Source organism: Trichoderma aggressivum (genome assembly GCF_033847375.1).
Source record: "Trichoderma aggressivum f. europaeum strain CBS 100526 chromosome Unknown scaffold_084, whole genome shotgun sequence".
NCBI classification, from domain to species: domain Eukaryota; kingdom Fungi; phylum Ascomycota; class Sordariomycetes; order Hypocreales; family Hypocreaceae; genus Trichoderma; species Trichoderma aggressivum.
In genome coordinates, this window is record NW_026946450.1 from 59,539 (window position 1) to 76,832 (window position 17,294).

The 17,294-nt window shown below is 49.7% G+C and overlaps 5 protein-coding genes across 5 annotated transcripts; 1 reads left to right on the forward strand and 4 right to left on the reverse strand.

Moving 5' to 3' along the window:
• Positions 1-3,404: 3,404 nt before the first annotated feature.
• Positions 3,405-8,188, reverse strand: Triagg1_10757 (uncharacterized protein; the record flags this gene model as incomplete). The annotated part of the gene is made up of 2 exons (XM_062894864.1): positions 3,405-3,473; positions 3,551-8,188. The coding sequence occupies 2 exons, from the start codon at positions 8,186-8,188 to the stop codon at positions 3,405-3,407; spliced, it is 4,707 nt and encodes a 1,568-aa protein (XP_062750300.1).
• Positions 8,189-8,686: 498 nt separating this feature from the next.
• Positions 8,687-10,848, reverse strand: Triagg1_10758 (uncharacterized protein; the record flags this gene model as incomplete). The annotated part of the gene is made up of 3 exons (XM_062894865.1): positions 8,687-10,354; positions 10,434-10,698; positions 10,763-10,848. 3 exons carry the CDS (start codon positions 10,846-10,848, stop codon positions 8,687-8,689), a joined length of 2,019 nt encoding a protein of 672 aa, XP_062750301.1.
• A 320-nt stretch (positions 10,849-11,168) lies between these two features.
• Positions 11,169-12,957, reverse strand: Triagg1_10759 (uncharacterized protein; the record flags this gene model as incomplete). Its single annotated transcript, XM_062894866.1, has 2 exons — positions 11,169-11,756; positions 11,950-12,957. The coding sequence occupies 2 exons, from the start codon at positions 12,955-12,957 to the stop codon at positions 11,169-11,171; spliced, it is 1,596 nt and encodes a 531-aa protein (XP_062750302.1).
• Positions 12,958-13,930: 973 nt separating this feature from the next.
• On the forward strand, positions 13,931-15,188 carry Triagg1_10760 (uncharacterized protein; the record flags this gene model as incomplete). Its single annotated transcript, XM_062894867.1, has 2 exons — positions 13,931-13,965; positions 14,033-15,188. The coding sequence occupies 2 exons, from the start codon at positions 13,931-13,933 to the stop codon at positions 15,186-15,188; spliced, it is 1,191 nt and encodes a 396-aa protein (XP_062750303.1).
• A 242-nt stretch (positions 15,189-15,430) lies between these two features.
• Triagg1_10761 (uncharacterized protein) lies at positions 15,431-16,555 on the reverse strand (the record flags this gene model as incomplete). Its single annotated transcript, XM_062894868.1, has 3 exons — positions 15,431-15,910; positions 16,029-16,421; positions 16,502-16,555. The coding sequence occupies 3 exons, from the start codon at positions 16,553-16,555 to the stop codon at positions 15,431-15,433; spliced, it is 927 nt and encodes a 308-aa protein (XP_062750304.1).
• Between the last annotated feature and the right edge of the window lie 739 nt (positions 16,556-17,294).

Below are 17,294 nucleotides of genomic sequence, written 5' to 3' on the forward strand. Positions count from 1 at the left end.
GGCAACACCTCTTCCTGATCCCTCTTCAATACAAGAAATGGCATCCTCGATTCGACCATGGACGTCGAGGGCCTTGTTGGACTTAAAGTCAGCCGACAAATAACCCACGAAAGCATACTACTTCTCGCCGGTCCAGCGTTAACAGGAATCCTGGATCCTCTCATTCGACAGATCGTCGATGAACAACTTGCCGCCGCTGGGCTTAACGACCTTATTGCCCTTGTTCAATAGACTATCGATGAGCAACTCGCTGCCGCTAGATTTATCGCGCCTGATGGCAACTCTGTTGCGGATAGCTCCCGAGAGGAAGTTAAGAATCAAATTAACAACGACGACAGAAACTACGATATTTAAGCACCCTTATTACCGTTAACTAATAATTGCCACTTTTGTATTTCTTTTTTTTCTTTTATACTATAACTTTACTTAGGCGTTTTGGGTTCTTTATAGATAGTATAAAATAGGGTGTTTTTTTATTCTCTTAGGGCAGTAGGTAATAATAAGTATCAAGTTCTTTTTTGGGGGGGTTTATTAATTTCTTATAGGTAATAAAGGATCTTTATATAGTAACTAAGCACCTCTGGGGGTGTGTTAGGAGAAGGTGTATCAGTTTTTGGTTACAGGACCTATGTGTATATAGATCCCCTCTATTGCTATAGAGGCTAGCTATACTTAGCTTTATTATTATTATAATACAGTCATCGGCAATACCTCTTCCTGATCCCTCTTCAATAGCAGTAACGTTGCCTCGAGATTGGTAGAACATATGCTGGGGGTGGCTAGCAGCCAACATGATACTCCGAAAACGATATCTAGGGGTCTGCATTACCATAACAAGACTCGCAGTCAAGCAAGAGAACTGCGCCTTCAAAATCTCCCCATAAAGGCAGGATCTCAACCTTTTGAGTCTGTAGCATTCTTTCTCGGAGCTTTTCGCCGTATATAATCTTAACTTTTGCTTCCATCGATTGGGGAATATTCGACGTATAGCCTTCATGGCTGCTAAGCAATCTTTCGGGATAAATCTCAATGCCCTCTGATCGGGCGTCTCGTCGGTGTACATGGTCGAACACCAACGTATCGTGCGTATATGTATTTCCCATCACCGTGTCCAAACAGCCATTCAATCGATCAGCCGTTTCTTCATTCTCGCGGTGGTCCATCGTGAATGATGGCTGGTTAAGGCGATGCGCCAATGGGGACGTCAATGAGCCCGGGGTTTCACAAGAAGCTCGGGCGACGGCGATTGTTGAAGCACAGGCGGGAAGATATCCGACTCCAAACTGGAAATCCATGAATGACTTGTCCAAGTCTTTGATCGGACGGTCTCACAAGTCTAAAATATTCATATAGTTAGAATATGATGCCTCGAAGTATGACACGGCTGAGTGCAACATTACCTTCCATATTCCGAGCGTTTAGCTTGGCAAGACGCGGCTCCCATTTCTCCGCCCGATGTTTGAGCTCTTGGGGTGGCCGTGAAAGCACCAAACTTCCAAGAACAGGACAAGAGTCCGCATTGTCTGCCTCGCTGGCTTGTTCTTCCACTTGTTCGGAGGCGTGCTGCTCAGGTACCGTAGCACTTAGGTCAGGGTGATGACTTGCGCCAGACCTGTACAGGCGCTCTTCTTGTCCTGGAAGAGATCATGTTCAACGTGTAAATTCCTTCTCTGCCGTCTAGAGTACCAAATTGGTCAGCTTGAGACTGCTGAAGAAATCGGAAATGAAGACACAGCTTACCATCTGCATTGCTACAGGTTTGTCCTTCATATATGCAATTGGTGCAACGTCCATACTGCAAGCAAGCCTTCGATATGAGCACACCCAACAAACGGAACATTTCCTTGCAGACAAAACCACATGGGTCATTATTGACATCGCCTCGCTGATGGATAGCACCAGCAATCTTGTGTTGTATCCCATGGATCTTGACATTTGTTTGGTAATTGTCTGATCTGAAAGTCAAGTCACGTTGAAAATCGTGCTGAAGGATCCGACTCGATGATCTTTTGAGAAAGCAAGAAAAAGAAAACATTACCTTCTCATAACCAATAGTAAACGCAGCTGCAGCTTGCAGCATAAGGAAGATCACCCAGATACAAAAGTGATCCACAATATTTTTGAACAGCGCTAAGTTTGGAGATAATATTCGGCAACTGAATATAAGTCAATGAAGAAAAGGAGGAGAATATAAGACGCTGTCAAATAGCTAAAGTTGTGGCTAAGCTCCAGTTGCTACCTAGTGTGCAAAGGGGAGATATTACGCTTTATATATATATATTCTCTCTTCCCTTTTTATTTCTCTCTCTTGTTTTTTTTTATTATTCTATCATCTTTTTGGGGGGGTCCAAATTAATAGTAAGGATATAGGCATCTGCAGTTCTATTAGTATTTAGTGTAACATCAAAAATCAGCGACTAATACTTTTATTTCATACCAAGTAGCCGCTCTAGTATTAGTTCACACAAAGTAGCTCCCCTTGTATGAATATTACCCCCCGTAGTATTTAGGTAATTGAACTAATATTAGGTTTCTATTTTGAGCAGCTAATTGCATTTATCAGTTCCTCAAGTTGAGGTTGTTATATTGGAAATAGAGTGTGTTTAGCTTAAACGCTATATAAGAAGGCTTTTGCGAAATTTATGGCAACTAAGTGTTTAAAGCTATCGTGGCCGAGTGGTTATGGCGATGGTTTTAAGTTTACTAGACTAAACACCATTATCGAAAGATGCAGGAGTTCGAACCTCCTCGATAGCATTCTTTTTGTCCTACATTTTGCATATTTATTTATATCTTTTTGTATTAGTTTCACTATATAATATGGAGAAATCCCCTCTTTTTTGATCCTATTTACAAGTCAAAAGGACTTCGTTTGGTCTGTAAAATGCGAAAAGAACATCTGAAGCAGTTAGAGGAATCTTCGATTCAAAGTATACAGAGAGCTTATTCTCTACCAAGCGCTTCAGCTGTAAAACGCAATTTATTCTTCCTTGGCTCTTGAGATGAGCTATCCAAATCTGGTTTATAATATAACTTTCAGTGCTCTTAATCGTGGACATTTGGGCGGACTAGAGCTCGGTTTTTAGGTGGCAACCAAGGGCTTAAAAAAGCGTCATAAATCTCCCAGTCTTACAGCTGCTGTGTATTACAAAGAAAGCCTTGTTGCTATATTCCCATTCATACTCCTGTTGCATTTCTATACTAAGGCTGTTATATTTACGTTTGGAGCATAGATGTAAATATTGTATGCTCTTCTATTGGAAAGAGAGCACTAAGAAGAATGTGAGGAAAACTAGGCCAAAGATCCTTGGGATTTGTCTCCAATCTGATCCGGCAACAATATATATTTATAGATAAAGGACCTTCTTTATTTACATTTTAGAAATGAAAACTTTTGTGGCCATCTACTCCTTCCCCACCACCGCATCATAAGCATCGCTGAAAAGCGGCTTAATACCCGTCCAAATCTCAAACTATAGACAAAGAAAAAGCATTAGTTCCAAAAACTCGATTTAAAGAAAAGTACAAGTCAAAGAGGGGGTTTACATACTTGATACCAGCCCTGAGCAGCAAGAACCTCCAACCCAGAAATCGTCGTCCAGTTACCAGCACTCTCCGCAATCTGAATCACAGGGGTGCGGGGAGGGTTGTAGGCCATTTCCAAGAGAACGCGGCTCTCGCTCTGAGCAGCAGTTGTAGACTTGAAGATGGCGCCGAGGGTCTCCTCAACTCCTGAATCGAGAGGCTTGTCGGCAGGGACGGTGCTAATGCTGACAACGGGCTTGCTCGCGAGTTTCTCGGCATCAGCGGGGCTTGCAACGGGTTGGACACCGTACTCGGCCGGGAAACTCGATGCAAGGCTCTCAACCTTCTTGGCGTCTCGGCCAACGAGGTAGATGGGCTGGAAGCCAAGCGAGTGCAGGGCGAAGACGGCGGCGCGGCTGGTGCCTCCGGTTCCAATTACAGCAGCGCTGTCATTGCCAGTCTGCTTGACACCAGCCTTGCGGAGAACATGGACCATGCCTTGCCAGTCTGTGTTGTCACCCGTGAGTCGCTTACGGCCATCCACAGACTTGTCAGTCGCGGGAACAATAGTGTTAACAGCACCAATGATCTTGACCGCATCAGTCAATTCATCCAGATGAGGTATGATGTCCTGTTTCAAAGGGATGGTAACTGATGCGCCGCCAAACTCGGGGCTGCGCAACACCTCCAGCACATCCTCAACCTTATCCGTCTCCAGGAGCTGGTACTCGTGAGGCAAGCCCACCTGACCAAAGAGCGTGTTGTGGAGAGCTGGCGATCGCGACTTGGAAATCGGCTTGCCGAACAAGTAAAAGTTTTGCGGCTCAATCTCGCCCAGAAGAGCCAGGCCCTGTCGAATCTCAGCCGCGGACAACTGTCCAGGAGCAGCCTTGAATGGAAGGGCAGGATGTGAGACGGGGGTCAAGAATCCGTTCAACACACGACTGAGCTTTCCGGCAGAGCCCATGTTGAGGGCAATGATGGGCGTTGGCTGAGCTGCCAGCATCCTAGACTTGAAACGGATCAAGTCAAAGTTGTCCTCGACGCTTCGAGCAGTGCCAACCAGCTTAATCACATCGCCATATTGTAGAGCTCTGTTGTAAGCAGACACCCAGGACGCATTCTTCCACGACAGAGCACCAGCAGGGTCATGGTGAGATGTGATGATGACGGTATGTCCTCGAGAATCTCTGACCTCTTGAATGATCTCATCAGACAATGTTACTTCCAGGTCAATGTACTCCACGCCCATCCGGAGGGCCAGGCGGTAGAGCGCACGACGCAAGTCGTTGTTGTCATCAGGGAATTTGCCACCTTGAGATTCACTTCGGACGGTGAAGATGATGGGCTTTCCGGTAGCATGTCTCAGCAAAGAGACTTGTTTCATGACGGCCTGGGGCTGCTGGTCTTGCAAGAGATCAACGCGGAGCTCCACGGCATCACAATCAGCAGTAACGCGAGGCAAAATGTCCACAGCATCCTTGAGGTCAGGAAGTGTTAATGACACAAAGAAGCTCTGTCTCTTTTTGGAGACGGTTTCGAGAGTCTTGGACCTTCCAGAGATCAGGGAAACGAAGCTTGTGAAGTCGTCGGGGATTTCAGTCTCCCCTACCAAAGGAGAGTCCTGCGAGTGCGGGCTATAGTACAGGAAGTTGCTACACTCTCTATACCAGGGCCTTCTGCGTTCAAACACCTCCCTGATCTCGTTGGTATATGCCGGCCGTGTCTTGTCCTGGGTCAAGTAGTCAACGACCTGATCGGTATCTCGCTGGACAAGCAGAACAAGGCCACCATTGGCGCCGTACGACTTCAGGACTTCTCGGGCAGCCGGGGTCTCGACGATTCCACCTCCACATGAGAAGACGTATCCATTGGGATGCGCCTCGATAACGTCATGCAACAGCGCCAATTCGTCTTCCCGGAATCCTTCCCAACCACGAGGGCCTCCAACCATCTCCGGAATCGTGATGCCAGCTCGGCGTTCAAGCTCGTGGTCCAGATCAAGGAATTTCCAGCCAAGTGTCTTGGCAACCCACTTGCCAGCAGTTGTCTTCCCGGCGCCTCTCATACCAACGACAAAGATGGAGCGCTGAAGACTAGTAGCATTTTTGGGCTTGATCCCACGGCTGCTCTCCGTATCCACGCCCTCGAGGCTGGCCTGGAAGGACTGAGCAAGGACGTCCCACCATCCTGGCCAAGTCTTGCCAACGCACTCTCGCTCAGTCACCAAAACAGGACCGGGAGCGGCAAGTGACAAGACACTGAAGCTCATCGCAACACGGTGATCGTCGTAGCAGTGAATGCTCTCGGTCGGCGTGATCAGGCTTTCCCTTGACTTGCCGGTGATCTGGATGCCATCATCCAGCTCCGTGCAGACCACTCCGAACTTGGCAAGCTGATCCTTCATCGCCAGAATACGGTTGCACTCCTTTACTCGCTGGTTGGCAATACCAACAATCTCCGTTGTTCCGGTCGCCACAGCGGCCAAGGCAGTGGCCGTGAGGAAAGCGTCTGTCATGGTCGTCATGTCAACGCTGGGAATAGCCTTGAGATTTCCAGACTTGGGACCCGTGACAGTAGTAGTGTAGTCATCTTGATGGACCTCACATCCCATAGGCTCGAGAATCTTGACAGCGAACTGGGCGTCGCCTTGAAGGGACTTGGAACCAATGTTGGGAATGGTGCAAGTGGTTCCAGTGATGGCAGCCACCGCAAGCGGGTAGGTAGCGGAACTGGCGTCGCTCTCAACGGTGTATTCGGCGGGATTCTTGTAGACACCTTGAGGAATGTGGTATGTGTCCGCCTCGGTGGTAGAAGGAGTGACCTCAATGCCAAACGACTTCATCATGGCGATGGTCATGTCAATGTATGGCTGGGAAATGGGCTTGCCTCCAACCAATCGCAATGTGACGGCCTTCTTGGCGTAAGGTGCAGCCATGAGAATGGAAGACACGTATTGGGAGGAAACAGTAGCCGCAAGCTCGATTTCGCCTCCCTCAAGGCCATTTGAGGCATTGATTCGGAGGGGAAGACTCTTTTCCTTTTCCACGTAGTCAATTGCAACGCCGTTGCTGCGGAGGGCATCGACAAGGGGGCCAATTGGTCGAAGCTTCATTCTCGCGTTGCCGGTGAGGATTGTAGCAGTAGCCGTGCTAGTAGGAGCGCACAGAGCTGCAACCGTGGTCAAGAAACGCGATGCGGTTCCTGCGTTTCCAATGTACAAAGGCTCGTCGGAGGCCTTGAGCTTGCCAGAGTTACCCTCGACAACCAAAAGCTGGCCTCCCTCCTCCCATGAATAAGAGGTGCCTCCCAGTGTCGAAATGGCTGACAGCATGAACTCGGTATCGTCGGAGTGCAGCAGGTTTCTAATTCGGCAAGAACCTGAGCCGAGAGCTGCGAGAATCAAAGCTCGGTTTGAGATACTCTTGGATCCAGGAGGGGTAATAGTGAGGCGAAGATCGGCAGGAATGCCAGGAGTAACCTCAACGGAGTCAGAGAGGACGATTCTGATGGACTTGTCATCAACCGAGCTTGCTTTCGCCTCGTGCGTCTTTCCAATGGCAGACAGCAACACGATTTTCTTTTGGCTTCCGTCATTCTTCTTGTCGACGGCCATCTTCTTAAGCAGTACATCAACGGGGCACTTCTTGCCCGCGGTCAAGTTGACAACTCGCTTGTCCTTGACCGAGGTAGGCAGTCCATAGGATGCAATGCACTTCTCCAATCTGGCGACCGCCTCCGGCCTCAAAACACCCAGGAATCGGGCCAGCTCAGCTTCCTTGACCATACCAATAGCCACAGCTTCGCCATGAAGAAGCTGGGGGGTGAGAAGCGCCTCAATAGCATGGCCAATGGAGTGGCCAAAGTTGAGCAGGTTTCGAAGTCCACCCTCACGCTCATCAGAAGAGACAACCTCTGCCTTGACTCGAGCAGAGCCAGTGACAATGCGCTTCAGCATATCCTTGATAGGCTCCAGTCGGTTCTGGCCCTTGGAGCGAACGCTCGACAAGATGGTTGCGGCCGACTCTTCCAAGACGGTGAACTCCTTCTCATCCCAAATAGCAGCAGTCTTGACAACCTCAGCCATGCCATTGATGAACTCGCGCACGGGGAGAGTCTCCAAGAAAGCAAGGTCAATGAAGATCCGGCGTGGCTGCCAGAACGCACCGACGAGATTCTTGCCCATGGGCGTGTCAATGGCCGTCTTCCCGCCAATGGATGAGTCAACCATGGCCAGGAGAGTCGTCGGCACCTGAACAAAGCGAACACCACGCATGAAAGTCGCCGCAACATAGCCAATCATGTCACCAATGACACCGCCTCCGACGGCAATGATGACAGTGTCCCGCGTACATTGATGGGACAGCAGCCAGTCCTCAATCTCCGCCTTGGTCTCTCTGCTCTTGGAAGCCTCGCCGGGAGGAATTGCGTACGTGAGCAGCCGGGCGGACTGGTTCGCTTTCGACGACTCGAATCGCTTCTGGAACGAAGGAACATAGGTATCGAAGAGGTTCGTGTCGGTGATGAGGACGTAGGTCGACGAGGCCAGATTCTGAGTCAGGTCCTGGACAATGTAGTTGGGCCACAGGGCATGGTCGACGACGATGTTTGGCTCGCCCAGGATGGAAATCGTCTGGGGAGGTGCTTTCGTTGCTTCCGCCATTGTTGGGCGTTGAAAGGCGATGCCGCCTCTGACCAATTTCTTTCAATGGGGACGGGATTCGCAAAAGACAACAAAAGTATTTAAAAAGGTTATTGTTGGAGTTTTCCTCCTCTGGCCAGAACCTAATTGGAGGTCAGAAAATCTTGGTGGGGTGAGTCTTAGTCGGGCTGTTATGCAGCTCATCGAGTCACTACCGATATCGGCAAATGGGCTAGCTCAGCTTAGCTTCCGGAATGTGACAGGAAGAGTGGACAGATCAGTGTGTTGTATTTTGAGAACTCGTGTAGGAAACTGACGGGGAAAAATAAGTCTCATTGCAATCACCATGACTTTTCTGAGTACAGTGGCGGGTAAAAATTTCCCCTCTTCCGATAATAATATACAAGTAAATATCTACCGCTACAGGTCATACATATCCCGGCCCCATGATACCCAATGGCCTGCTTATACGCTTCATTTACAATCGCAGCCTTCATAATCATAACCATATATCCATTATCAAAGGCGAGCATCCAAAGGACTCTCCTCTAAACCGATAGGCACCGCTGCAGATGACCCTTGGCGACGAATATAAGCCAGCAGCCGAATGCACCCAGAAGGCGTAATGCCCTCTGCACGACGAGCCTGCGCCAAAGTCTCAGGCCGCGTTCTCCTCAAAACTTCCTTTTCCGACAATGCTAACCCAGGAATGCTGTCGTAGTTCAAATCAAGCGGGAGGCGGATATTCTCATCATTGACAAACCGCCCACGCTCCGCCGCCTGCATCTTGATATAAGGTGCGTATGCCGCTTCAATGACAACCCTGTCTCGAATGCGAGGCGAATAGCCCATGACTTCAGGCACGATGGCGCTGAGCTGGTCCAGTTGGATTCGCTCGGCGGTATTGGAAAGTTTCAGCATGTCGATGCCGGTTCGGCGCTGAGAGCTCTTCTTCAACTGAAATCCCGCCTTCATCCATTCGTCAGGCGACAAAGAAACGGCACCAAGAGACTTGGTGAGATCTAGAATCTGTTGCTTCTCATCCGAGAAAGCGCTCCATCTGTGGTCCGAGACGACGCCCCATTCTCGTCCCTTTTCCGTCAACCGTAGGTCCGCATTATCTGCTCTGGCAGCCATGCGGAATTCGCTTCTGGATGTAAACATGCGGTAAGGTTCTGTAACACCCTTGGTGATTAAGTCGTCAATCATGATGCCAATGTAGCCATCTGACCTAGATAATGAGGCGCCTGGCAGTCCAAGGGCAGCTCGTCCAGCATTCATACCAGCTATAACTCCCTGGCCCGCAGCCTCCTCATATCCTGTAGTGCCGTTGATCTGTCCTGCTAGATAAAGACCACCAATCGCCTTTGTCTCAAGGGTGGACTTTAATCCCCGAGGATCAACATAATCATATTCGACACCATAGCCGGGTTGCAGCATTTTGACTTGTTCCAGCCCTTGTATCGACCGCAGCACCTGCTCCTGTGCCTCTGCTGGTATTGTCATAGAAAGTCCATTAGGGTATATGATTGGGTTGTCGAAACCTTCTGGTTCGAGCCAGACGATATGACGCTCTTTATCTGCAAATCGAATGACCTTTGACTCCAAAGAGGGGCAATACCTCGGGCCCTTGACGGTTTCGCGAATGTGTATTGATTTATCCAAGTTTTCACAGACAATCTTGTGCGTAGCCTCATTGGTGAATGTTATGCTGCAGGTGAGTTGATCTTGAACGGCCACCCGGTCATTTAGGTAGCTGAAAGGAGCTGGGGGGTCATCACCCAGCTGTCTTTGGAGTATGTCAAAATTTATAGTTGATTTATCGAGTCGCGGCGGAGTGCCTGTCTTCAATCGACCCAATTGGAAGCCTGCTTCCCGTAGTGATTTGCTCAAGCCCGTTGTTGCTGCTTCTCCAATGCGGCCAGCCGGATAAGCCTCAAGCCCGATGTGTATTTCGCCTCCCAGGAAGGTTCCGGTCGTGATGACTACTCTGCCAGTCTGTAGAATTTCGCCATTCTCGAGTCGGACACCGGCGATTGTGCCCTTTGCGCCGTCGCTAGAGCTTTCGTTTTCTGCTAAAATAATGTCTGACACGCTTTCAAGGACAAGCGACAGATTCGGATACGATTCGAGTTCGTTTCTCATGTACTTCTTGTAAAGATCTCGATCAATTTGTGCACGCGGACCCTAACAAAAGAAAGCATCAAGTTAGCATCATGACCAGACGAAGCGGATACCCAACATGACAAATTCAGAGCAAACATACCCAAACAGCCGGTCCTTTCCTACGGTTCAGTAGATGAAACTGAACACCAGCCTTGTCAATGATCCTCCCTGCCAACCCATCCAGCGCATCAATCTCTCGAATGATTGTCCCCTTGCCAATACCTCCGAAACTCGGATTGCAGGAACATGTTCCCAGATTGTCAATCTTGGGTGTAACCAGGGCCGTCCGCGCACCGGCTCTCGCAGCAGCAGCGCATGCCTCGGCACCGGCATGCCCACCGCCTATAACGACGACATCGAAGGCTCTGTTGTACGTGTTAGTTGACGTTTTCTCTCGTTGCGTTCTCTCCGAACAGTCTTGCAGCGCACCTATGCCTGCCGGTCACTGTAGCAAACCGACGATGTCTCAAATTGGGGCGCCAGTGAAATGACCGAGGACGCAATAAGGCACTCATCTCATCTCGATATGATCCAGCACCTGTATGCTTGCTCCCTACTAGAGATCCTCATGCGACAATTCGTCCGCTAGATTTGATATCCAGTGTCGCAATAATTTTTATCGATAAGCAGTTTAATAGGTACATATATCGGCTATATGCATATGGCGTATTACTGCCGCAGTGTCTATGTAGATGGCTCACCAAGATCAGGATACTTTATAGAGGAGTTTTTCACAATTGAAATCAAGAGAGTCGTAAATATTGTCAAGTATTAGAGTAGTTTTGGCTGTCATTTCGTTGCATATCGTGTCATCAACGCCTGTCCGAGTCTCTATTCAAGCCCAAGAGGAGACGGCGTCCTCAACCTCCTCCAAAAATGTTGTCGCGTTATGAACTGATGTGCCACCAAGAACCACACGCACGCCAGGCATCGTAGCGTTGACTCCAGCAATCATTTTGGCCTCCTCGTACGTCACACCGCCAACCATGAAAACGATAATGTCCTGCGGCTTGTCTCTAGTAGAACTGCCGTCGTCCACAAACGGATACTGTTGCTCCTTTAGTCTACCCTTGATGAGATTCTGCAAGGTGCCTTCCAGCAGCGAGCTATGCTGCGTATAAACGTTTTCCACGCCCTTGAGACCCTTGAATCGGTTTGCTGTGCCAGAGAAGATGCCAGCCGAGTCGAATATGTCTGAAATGCCGGTCCGAGAGTCCGAGGTGTGTAATGAAGAATGATAGGTGAGAACTTTCTTGACGAGATCTGCTTGTCTCGTAGACACATTGCCGGCCGCCACGAGAAGATCCATGAGCATGGGAAGGGCAGTTGAGGGGTGCCTCTGATAGCGCAAGGCATATAGAGCTACCACTCCAACCTTGCTTCCTGTCGTTATGTTAGGGGACTGGATTATTTTTTGCACAGCCTAGGTCAATCATTAGCTTCATCATTCCTCTTTCTTAATCATTAGCTATAATTATGAGAGTGTTCCTTGCCTTTAGATCGGAAGCATGATTGTCATTGCAAGCCAAGCTCTGCTCGAGTTCGCTGACCTCCAACAAGCTTTCCGCAGCAACTCTCCGGCTGAGCTCGGACACAAGCGTAACATGCTTGCTTACATTCCCGGAGAGCTTCCGAAATTCCGGATACTCTTCGATGAACCGTTTCATGTCAGATATTGACTCAATATTGGCATTGTTCTTTGTCTTGGACTGGTATTGCTCGACATATTCCTTGATCGTTCCGCCCAAGTCGCCAAAGTTCAGATACATATTCTTCTTGAAGAACGGATCCTGGTCTTGAGAGAGGACAATTTCCTTGAGCTCGGGCCGGATATCGGGAACCTCGCTAAGGTCAACTCGGCCGTTCTTGATGCCGAGAAGATGGTGAACCATGGCCTGGTAAGTCCACTGGGTGAGAAGAGGTGTCACCGGATCCTCCCTGCGATCCAGGATGAGAAGTATAGGAGGCGTGTCAACTTTCCGGAAATCGAATAACTGCTCCTCTTTTGTCATTATGTAGCGGACTTCGGAGGCCAGTTTTGTAGCCAGAGGACTGCTCTTTTCGTATCTGATTAACGGCTTCTTCTTCAGAGAGAGAAGCACAGCCAAAAGACCTTCAGAGCAACGCTGGAGAGAATCGGGGTGCCATTTGTCAGGGCTACCAGCCCATATCCGCTGCTGCGGAAGAGACATGTTGAGACTGAATAGATCTGGGTTGATGACGATATAATCGGCGAAATGCTCCTGCACAAGCTTGACGACTTCGTGGTCGTCCGCCTCGGCAAGCCGCTCCAAAGCAGATTTCTTGGCTACGTTTGTGAAGAAGAGATAGTACTCTCCGTATTTCGGATCCCGAAGCTCATCTATAAGCAGCTGTATTGTCTCTGACGAGGGGCGAACCAGGCATATACACCGGAGATGGCGCATCTTCTCGCGGCTAGCATTGTCCAGGCGGTCAATGAGATAGATTTCATAGTCAAGCAGCGAGGACTGTGTGATGGCTGTTGAGACGATGGAAATAGTCTCCCTATCTAGCAACAGAACCTTCATCTTTGAAGATGAAGCATCGCCCGAAGACAGCATCATCTTGGACAGGTATCCGGAGACAGCTTGAGAGACATCCATGATGACGAATTTCAGGGTTTGCCGCTAGCTACATGATATCATGCCCCGAGTAGCTCGATGTGTATTTGTGACAACCAGGAAATGGGTGATAAGCCGGACTGCTGAGCTGAGAATATCCGGACTGAGAGCGATCACTTGGACATGCGCCCATGGACAAGCTGGAGACGTGTTATGGAGTTTGGGGTGACCTCACTGGACGCCTGGAGGGAAATGCCCAATGAGGGAAGACGGAGAGCGGAAGAACTGGCAGCCGCATGAGGGAGCTTAGCAAACCAGTGCCCAGTTAGGACTAGACTTGGGAAGCTACGTACTAAATGACTGAAATAGGTACCTACTATACATATTGCTCGATCACAGTAGGCAATGTTATACCTTTACATGACGAGATGTTATCAATATGACGGGGGGATTGAAGCGTCATAATTATGCATGATTTAGCATGATGAGGGAGAAAATGAAATTATCTAGTTAGCTATGTTCTGGCGAGGTCCACCGTCTCATTCTCTATGGATGTACAGAGACGTACTCAATGCTCTCACTCCAACAACATGTACAAGCATATGAAGATGGCACAAACATTGAGAGATGTGAATAAATGAAGGCATGAAATACAAGCAGTAATAATTTCACCATTTTTTACATCTTGCTTTTTAAACGCTCTTGGTTCAAAATAGGTGGGGGTTGAGCTTCTTCCCTCTGCTCGGCCGCTAAAAGACTGCCCAAGTGCCCAGAGGCTGTGGGCAGTCCCCCACGCCTGATTGGCTACGTGCTTACATGCGTAAAAGTTGTCCCATTACACTCCATCATTGAACCTCAGGCGTCGATATCATGGTGCTTTTACCACCAAGTGAAGCAGCACCAAATTCACCCTTCACCTCACACCCAGCCCAGTGCCCACTCAATGGCCGGCCATAATCTTATCTAGCCAATTCTCTATCTTCGCTTCCTTGAATAAAGTCGGATTATCTTGAGAATGGCGGATTCTTGCCCTGCGCGGCATGAACCGACGTAAGCTGTCCTCTCTATCACAGCTTCCTCAAGGACTAACCCAAGTTTCACATTTCCGCCCATAAAGCCTCTCATTCACCCAAGGCCTCATAGTAGGCCAACTCTCCGTCGTCCTAATCCTAGCCGCCTTCATCAAATTCTTCATCTTCGGCGATGCGCCCTCCCCCGACGTCGCCGCCTCTCTCCGCGCCACAGAGCGAAGATCAAGGACGCTGGCACATAAGCAGTCCCTCCTACGACTACGCTCTCCCAGCCAACGCATCGGCCAGACCTTGAATCGCAAGAAGTCTACCGTCCTGAGGAACCCGCCGACGCTGACCATCGGGTCCATCCTGAGCAAGACGTACTACAACGTCGACAGCCATCAGCCGGAAAGTCTGGACTGGTTCAACGTGCTGATAGCACAGACGATTGCTCAGTTTCGCAGCGACGCCCAGCATGACGATGCCATTCTCAATTCTCTTACCAAAACCTTGAACGGGACGTCGAGGCCGGACTTTGTCGACGAGATTCGCGTTACGGAGCTCAGCCTAGGTGAAGAGTTTCCTATCCTTAGCAATTGCCGCATTATCCCTGTCGACGAAGACGGCATCAGCCTGGGCAGCCATGTGAAAATCGACCCCGCGACGGCGGCTCGGGATGGCACTCGCCTCCAGGCTCGAATGGACGTCGATCTTAGCGACATGCTCACCTTGGCAGTGGAGACAAAGCTGCTTCTCAACTATCCCAAAAAGCTATCTGCAGTTCTTCCAGTAGCCCTCTCTGTCTCCGTTGTGAGATTCAGCGGAACGCTATCCATATCATTTCTCCCGAGCAACCCTTCTCAATCAACCCCGACCATGATGGCCTTTAACTTCCTGGACGACTACCGGCTCGACTTCTCCATCAGGAGTTTGATGGGTAGCCGCTCACGGTTGCAGGACGTGCCCAAGATTGCCCAGCTGATTGAATCACGGCTGCACAGGTGGTTTGACGAACGAGCAGTCGAGCCAAGATTTCAGCAGATTGCGCTACCCAGCTTGTGGCCGAGGAAGAAGAATACCAGGGGCCCTGACGATGCGATGGCAGAAGGAAGTACAAGCTCTGCTGGTCTCTCCAAAGGTAAAGAGAGAGATGCTTCTGTTGGGGAGCAGGCTACTCTACGGCATCGCCGACCATTGGTGGATGATGAATTTTCCAAAGAAGGCTCTCTACGCAGTCTCAGTAGGGATACGAGGGGCTAGGGCACAAGTATGTTTTTATGATGGACAATGCATCTGGTTACACGGGCTTGATAGGCAACATTTGCGGGATATAGAAGGGCAGCATCAAAACCCCACGATAGTGTGGTTGGGAGTCATGAAAAGGCTAAATAACGCGAATCGCCACACAGGAGTAATGTTGGTTTGTTTCTTTCCTTTTGGCATTCATAGCTGGACGTATCAGCTCATGGGAGAAACGATGTGGACAGATAGTGACAAGTATGCTAGAATACTGCCAGAGCAATAGGCGACTCAGTTAGAGGATAAAAGTTCTTCCACCACGCAACTGAGCCACCAATGAGCAGCACGTAATAAATCCCAGACCACAAGAACGTGTGTCTCGGACGCGAAGAGTCAGCTTCGGCAAGCCAATACGGCTGGACAGCGCCCCAAACGCGAGGCAAGCCCATGGAGTTGCAGAATGTGTGGACCAGAATGACGGCAAGAAGAGATCCGGTCCGCAGAAAGACAAAGTTTGCGTAGGCTCCGAAGAGGGAAGTATACGAAAACTGCAGAACAGAGCGGGCAATGGCAGCCACCAGGGGCGTTTGCGGGTGGGTAATGCGAAATTCGTAAAAGTGGTGAAGGTGAGCAAGGCCAAAGACAACGGGAGATAGGAAGATGATTCTGCTGATGCTAGACCCTGCCACCAGGAGCAGTGGGATGGCGGCGGAGCGGAATAGACATTCTTCGGTGATGGGGCCCTGCGCAGGAGAGAGAGAAAACATGAGCATTCGGACTGAGTTGTAAACGCGCGGACAGGGGTATATCGACGACTGGGGCTCTTCATCTCATGGAGCTGGGGTATGCTTGGAAACTCACAGCAACCAGGTTTCGCCAGGTGGGCCATTCAGCCCAGATTTCCCGGAGAGGCTGAAGACCGGAAGCCCATTCTCGCCAGACGCCGTCAACGATGAGGCACTCGTAAAGGGGTGCGGCAAAGAGCAGGCCCGTCAGAAGACAGCTTTTGAGCGTCTCGACCAGGCCAAGCGGCCAATAGCCCATCAGATGCAGCGGGCTACAGCTGGTGGCGGCCGCTGAGGTGCAGACATAGGGCAAGAGCAGAAACGTAACGAGAGAGCACGCGGTGGTAGCCAGTGAGACGACGAATATCCTGGCGCGAATGGCCTCGGGAGCGTCTCTTGACTTGCCAGGGGCAGCTCTTGTCTGCGAAGACGCATAGAGAGGGAGCACATAGACGAGGGTGTACGCCGCCTGCGTTTTCCCCAAATAGCATAAAGCATAGTAGATTAGCGACGTGTGCATGATCCGAACAGAGTTTCGATACCGCTTACCAAGAGGCCAAACGCCTGGGGCTGGCTGAGAGCACCTGGTGACGGAGGATCCATCAGATGAGGCTAATATGAAACAGCGGCAGAGCGAAGCGTGTACGAGTAAATAGCGAGATGTCCAGCTGTTCAAGCAGGGTTGAAGTTACACGACAGGATATACAGAGCGTTGGGGATAGGACCAAAAAGCTCGGTGGAAGCTCAACAGCCGCGCGCCAGTCGCCAAAGTAAGCGGACGAAGACTCGAAGCCTGCATGTGCATGTGGTTCCGCGTAAAAAAAGAGAAGAGAAGAGAAAAAAAAGGGGGGATGGCTACCCTATGCGGGGAGTGGAATGACGCAAAGTTAAGCCGACGGGATGCAGCATAATATTAGTAGATGGATCATGGAGAGGCATTGTTGTTTTCATAATGTGAGCGTGAGAGAATGGATTTGTCGTGGGTTAGAACAATGGGGACTTGGTAGAATTAGGGCGTTTGGTTGTAGCTTTAGTTGATGCTACTGCGGCTCTAACGGAACTCTAAGCGGAATGGGTGGTTATTGTTGATGACTAAAGTTTCAACTGCAGATGATGGCAAGCAAAACTGTAATGGGCAACCTACATGAAGAAATACCACCCAAATGAATGCTGCTCTAGGTTATTCTGTATGATTTTGTCTGTCTTTGATTATCTGACTGATACTACTGTTACTTTGGGTGTCCTGGTCACAGTCATCCAATCTACGAGTGCGGACTAGCGAGTCCTGCAATATGCGAACCGTGCTGGATCGGGAACTCCGTCTGTGTATTTGCCGGGGGGG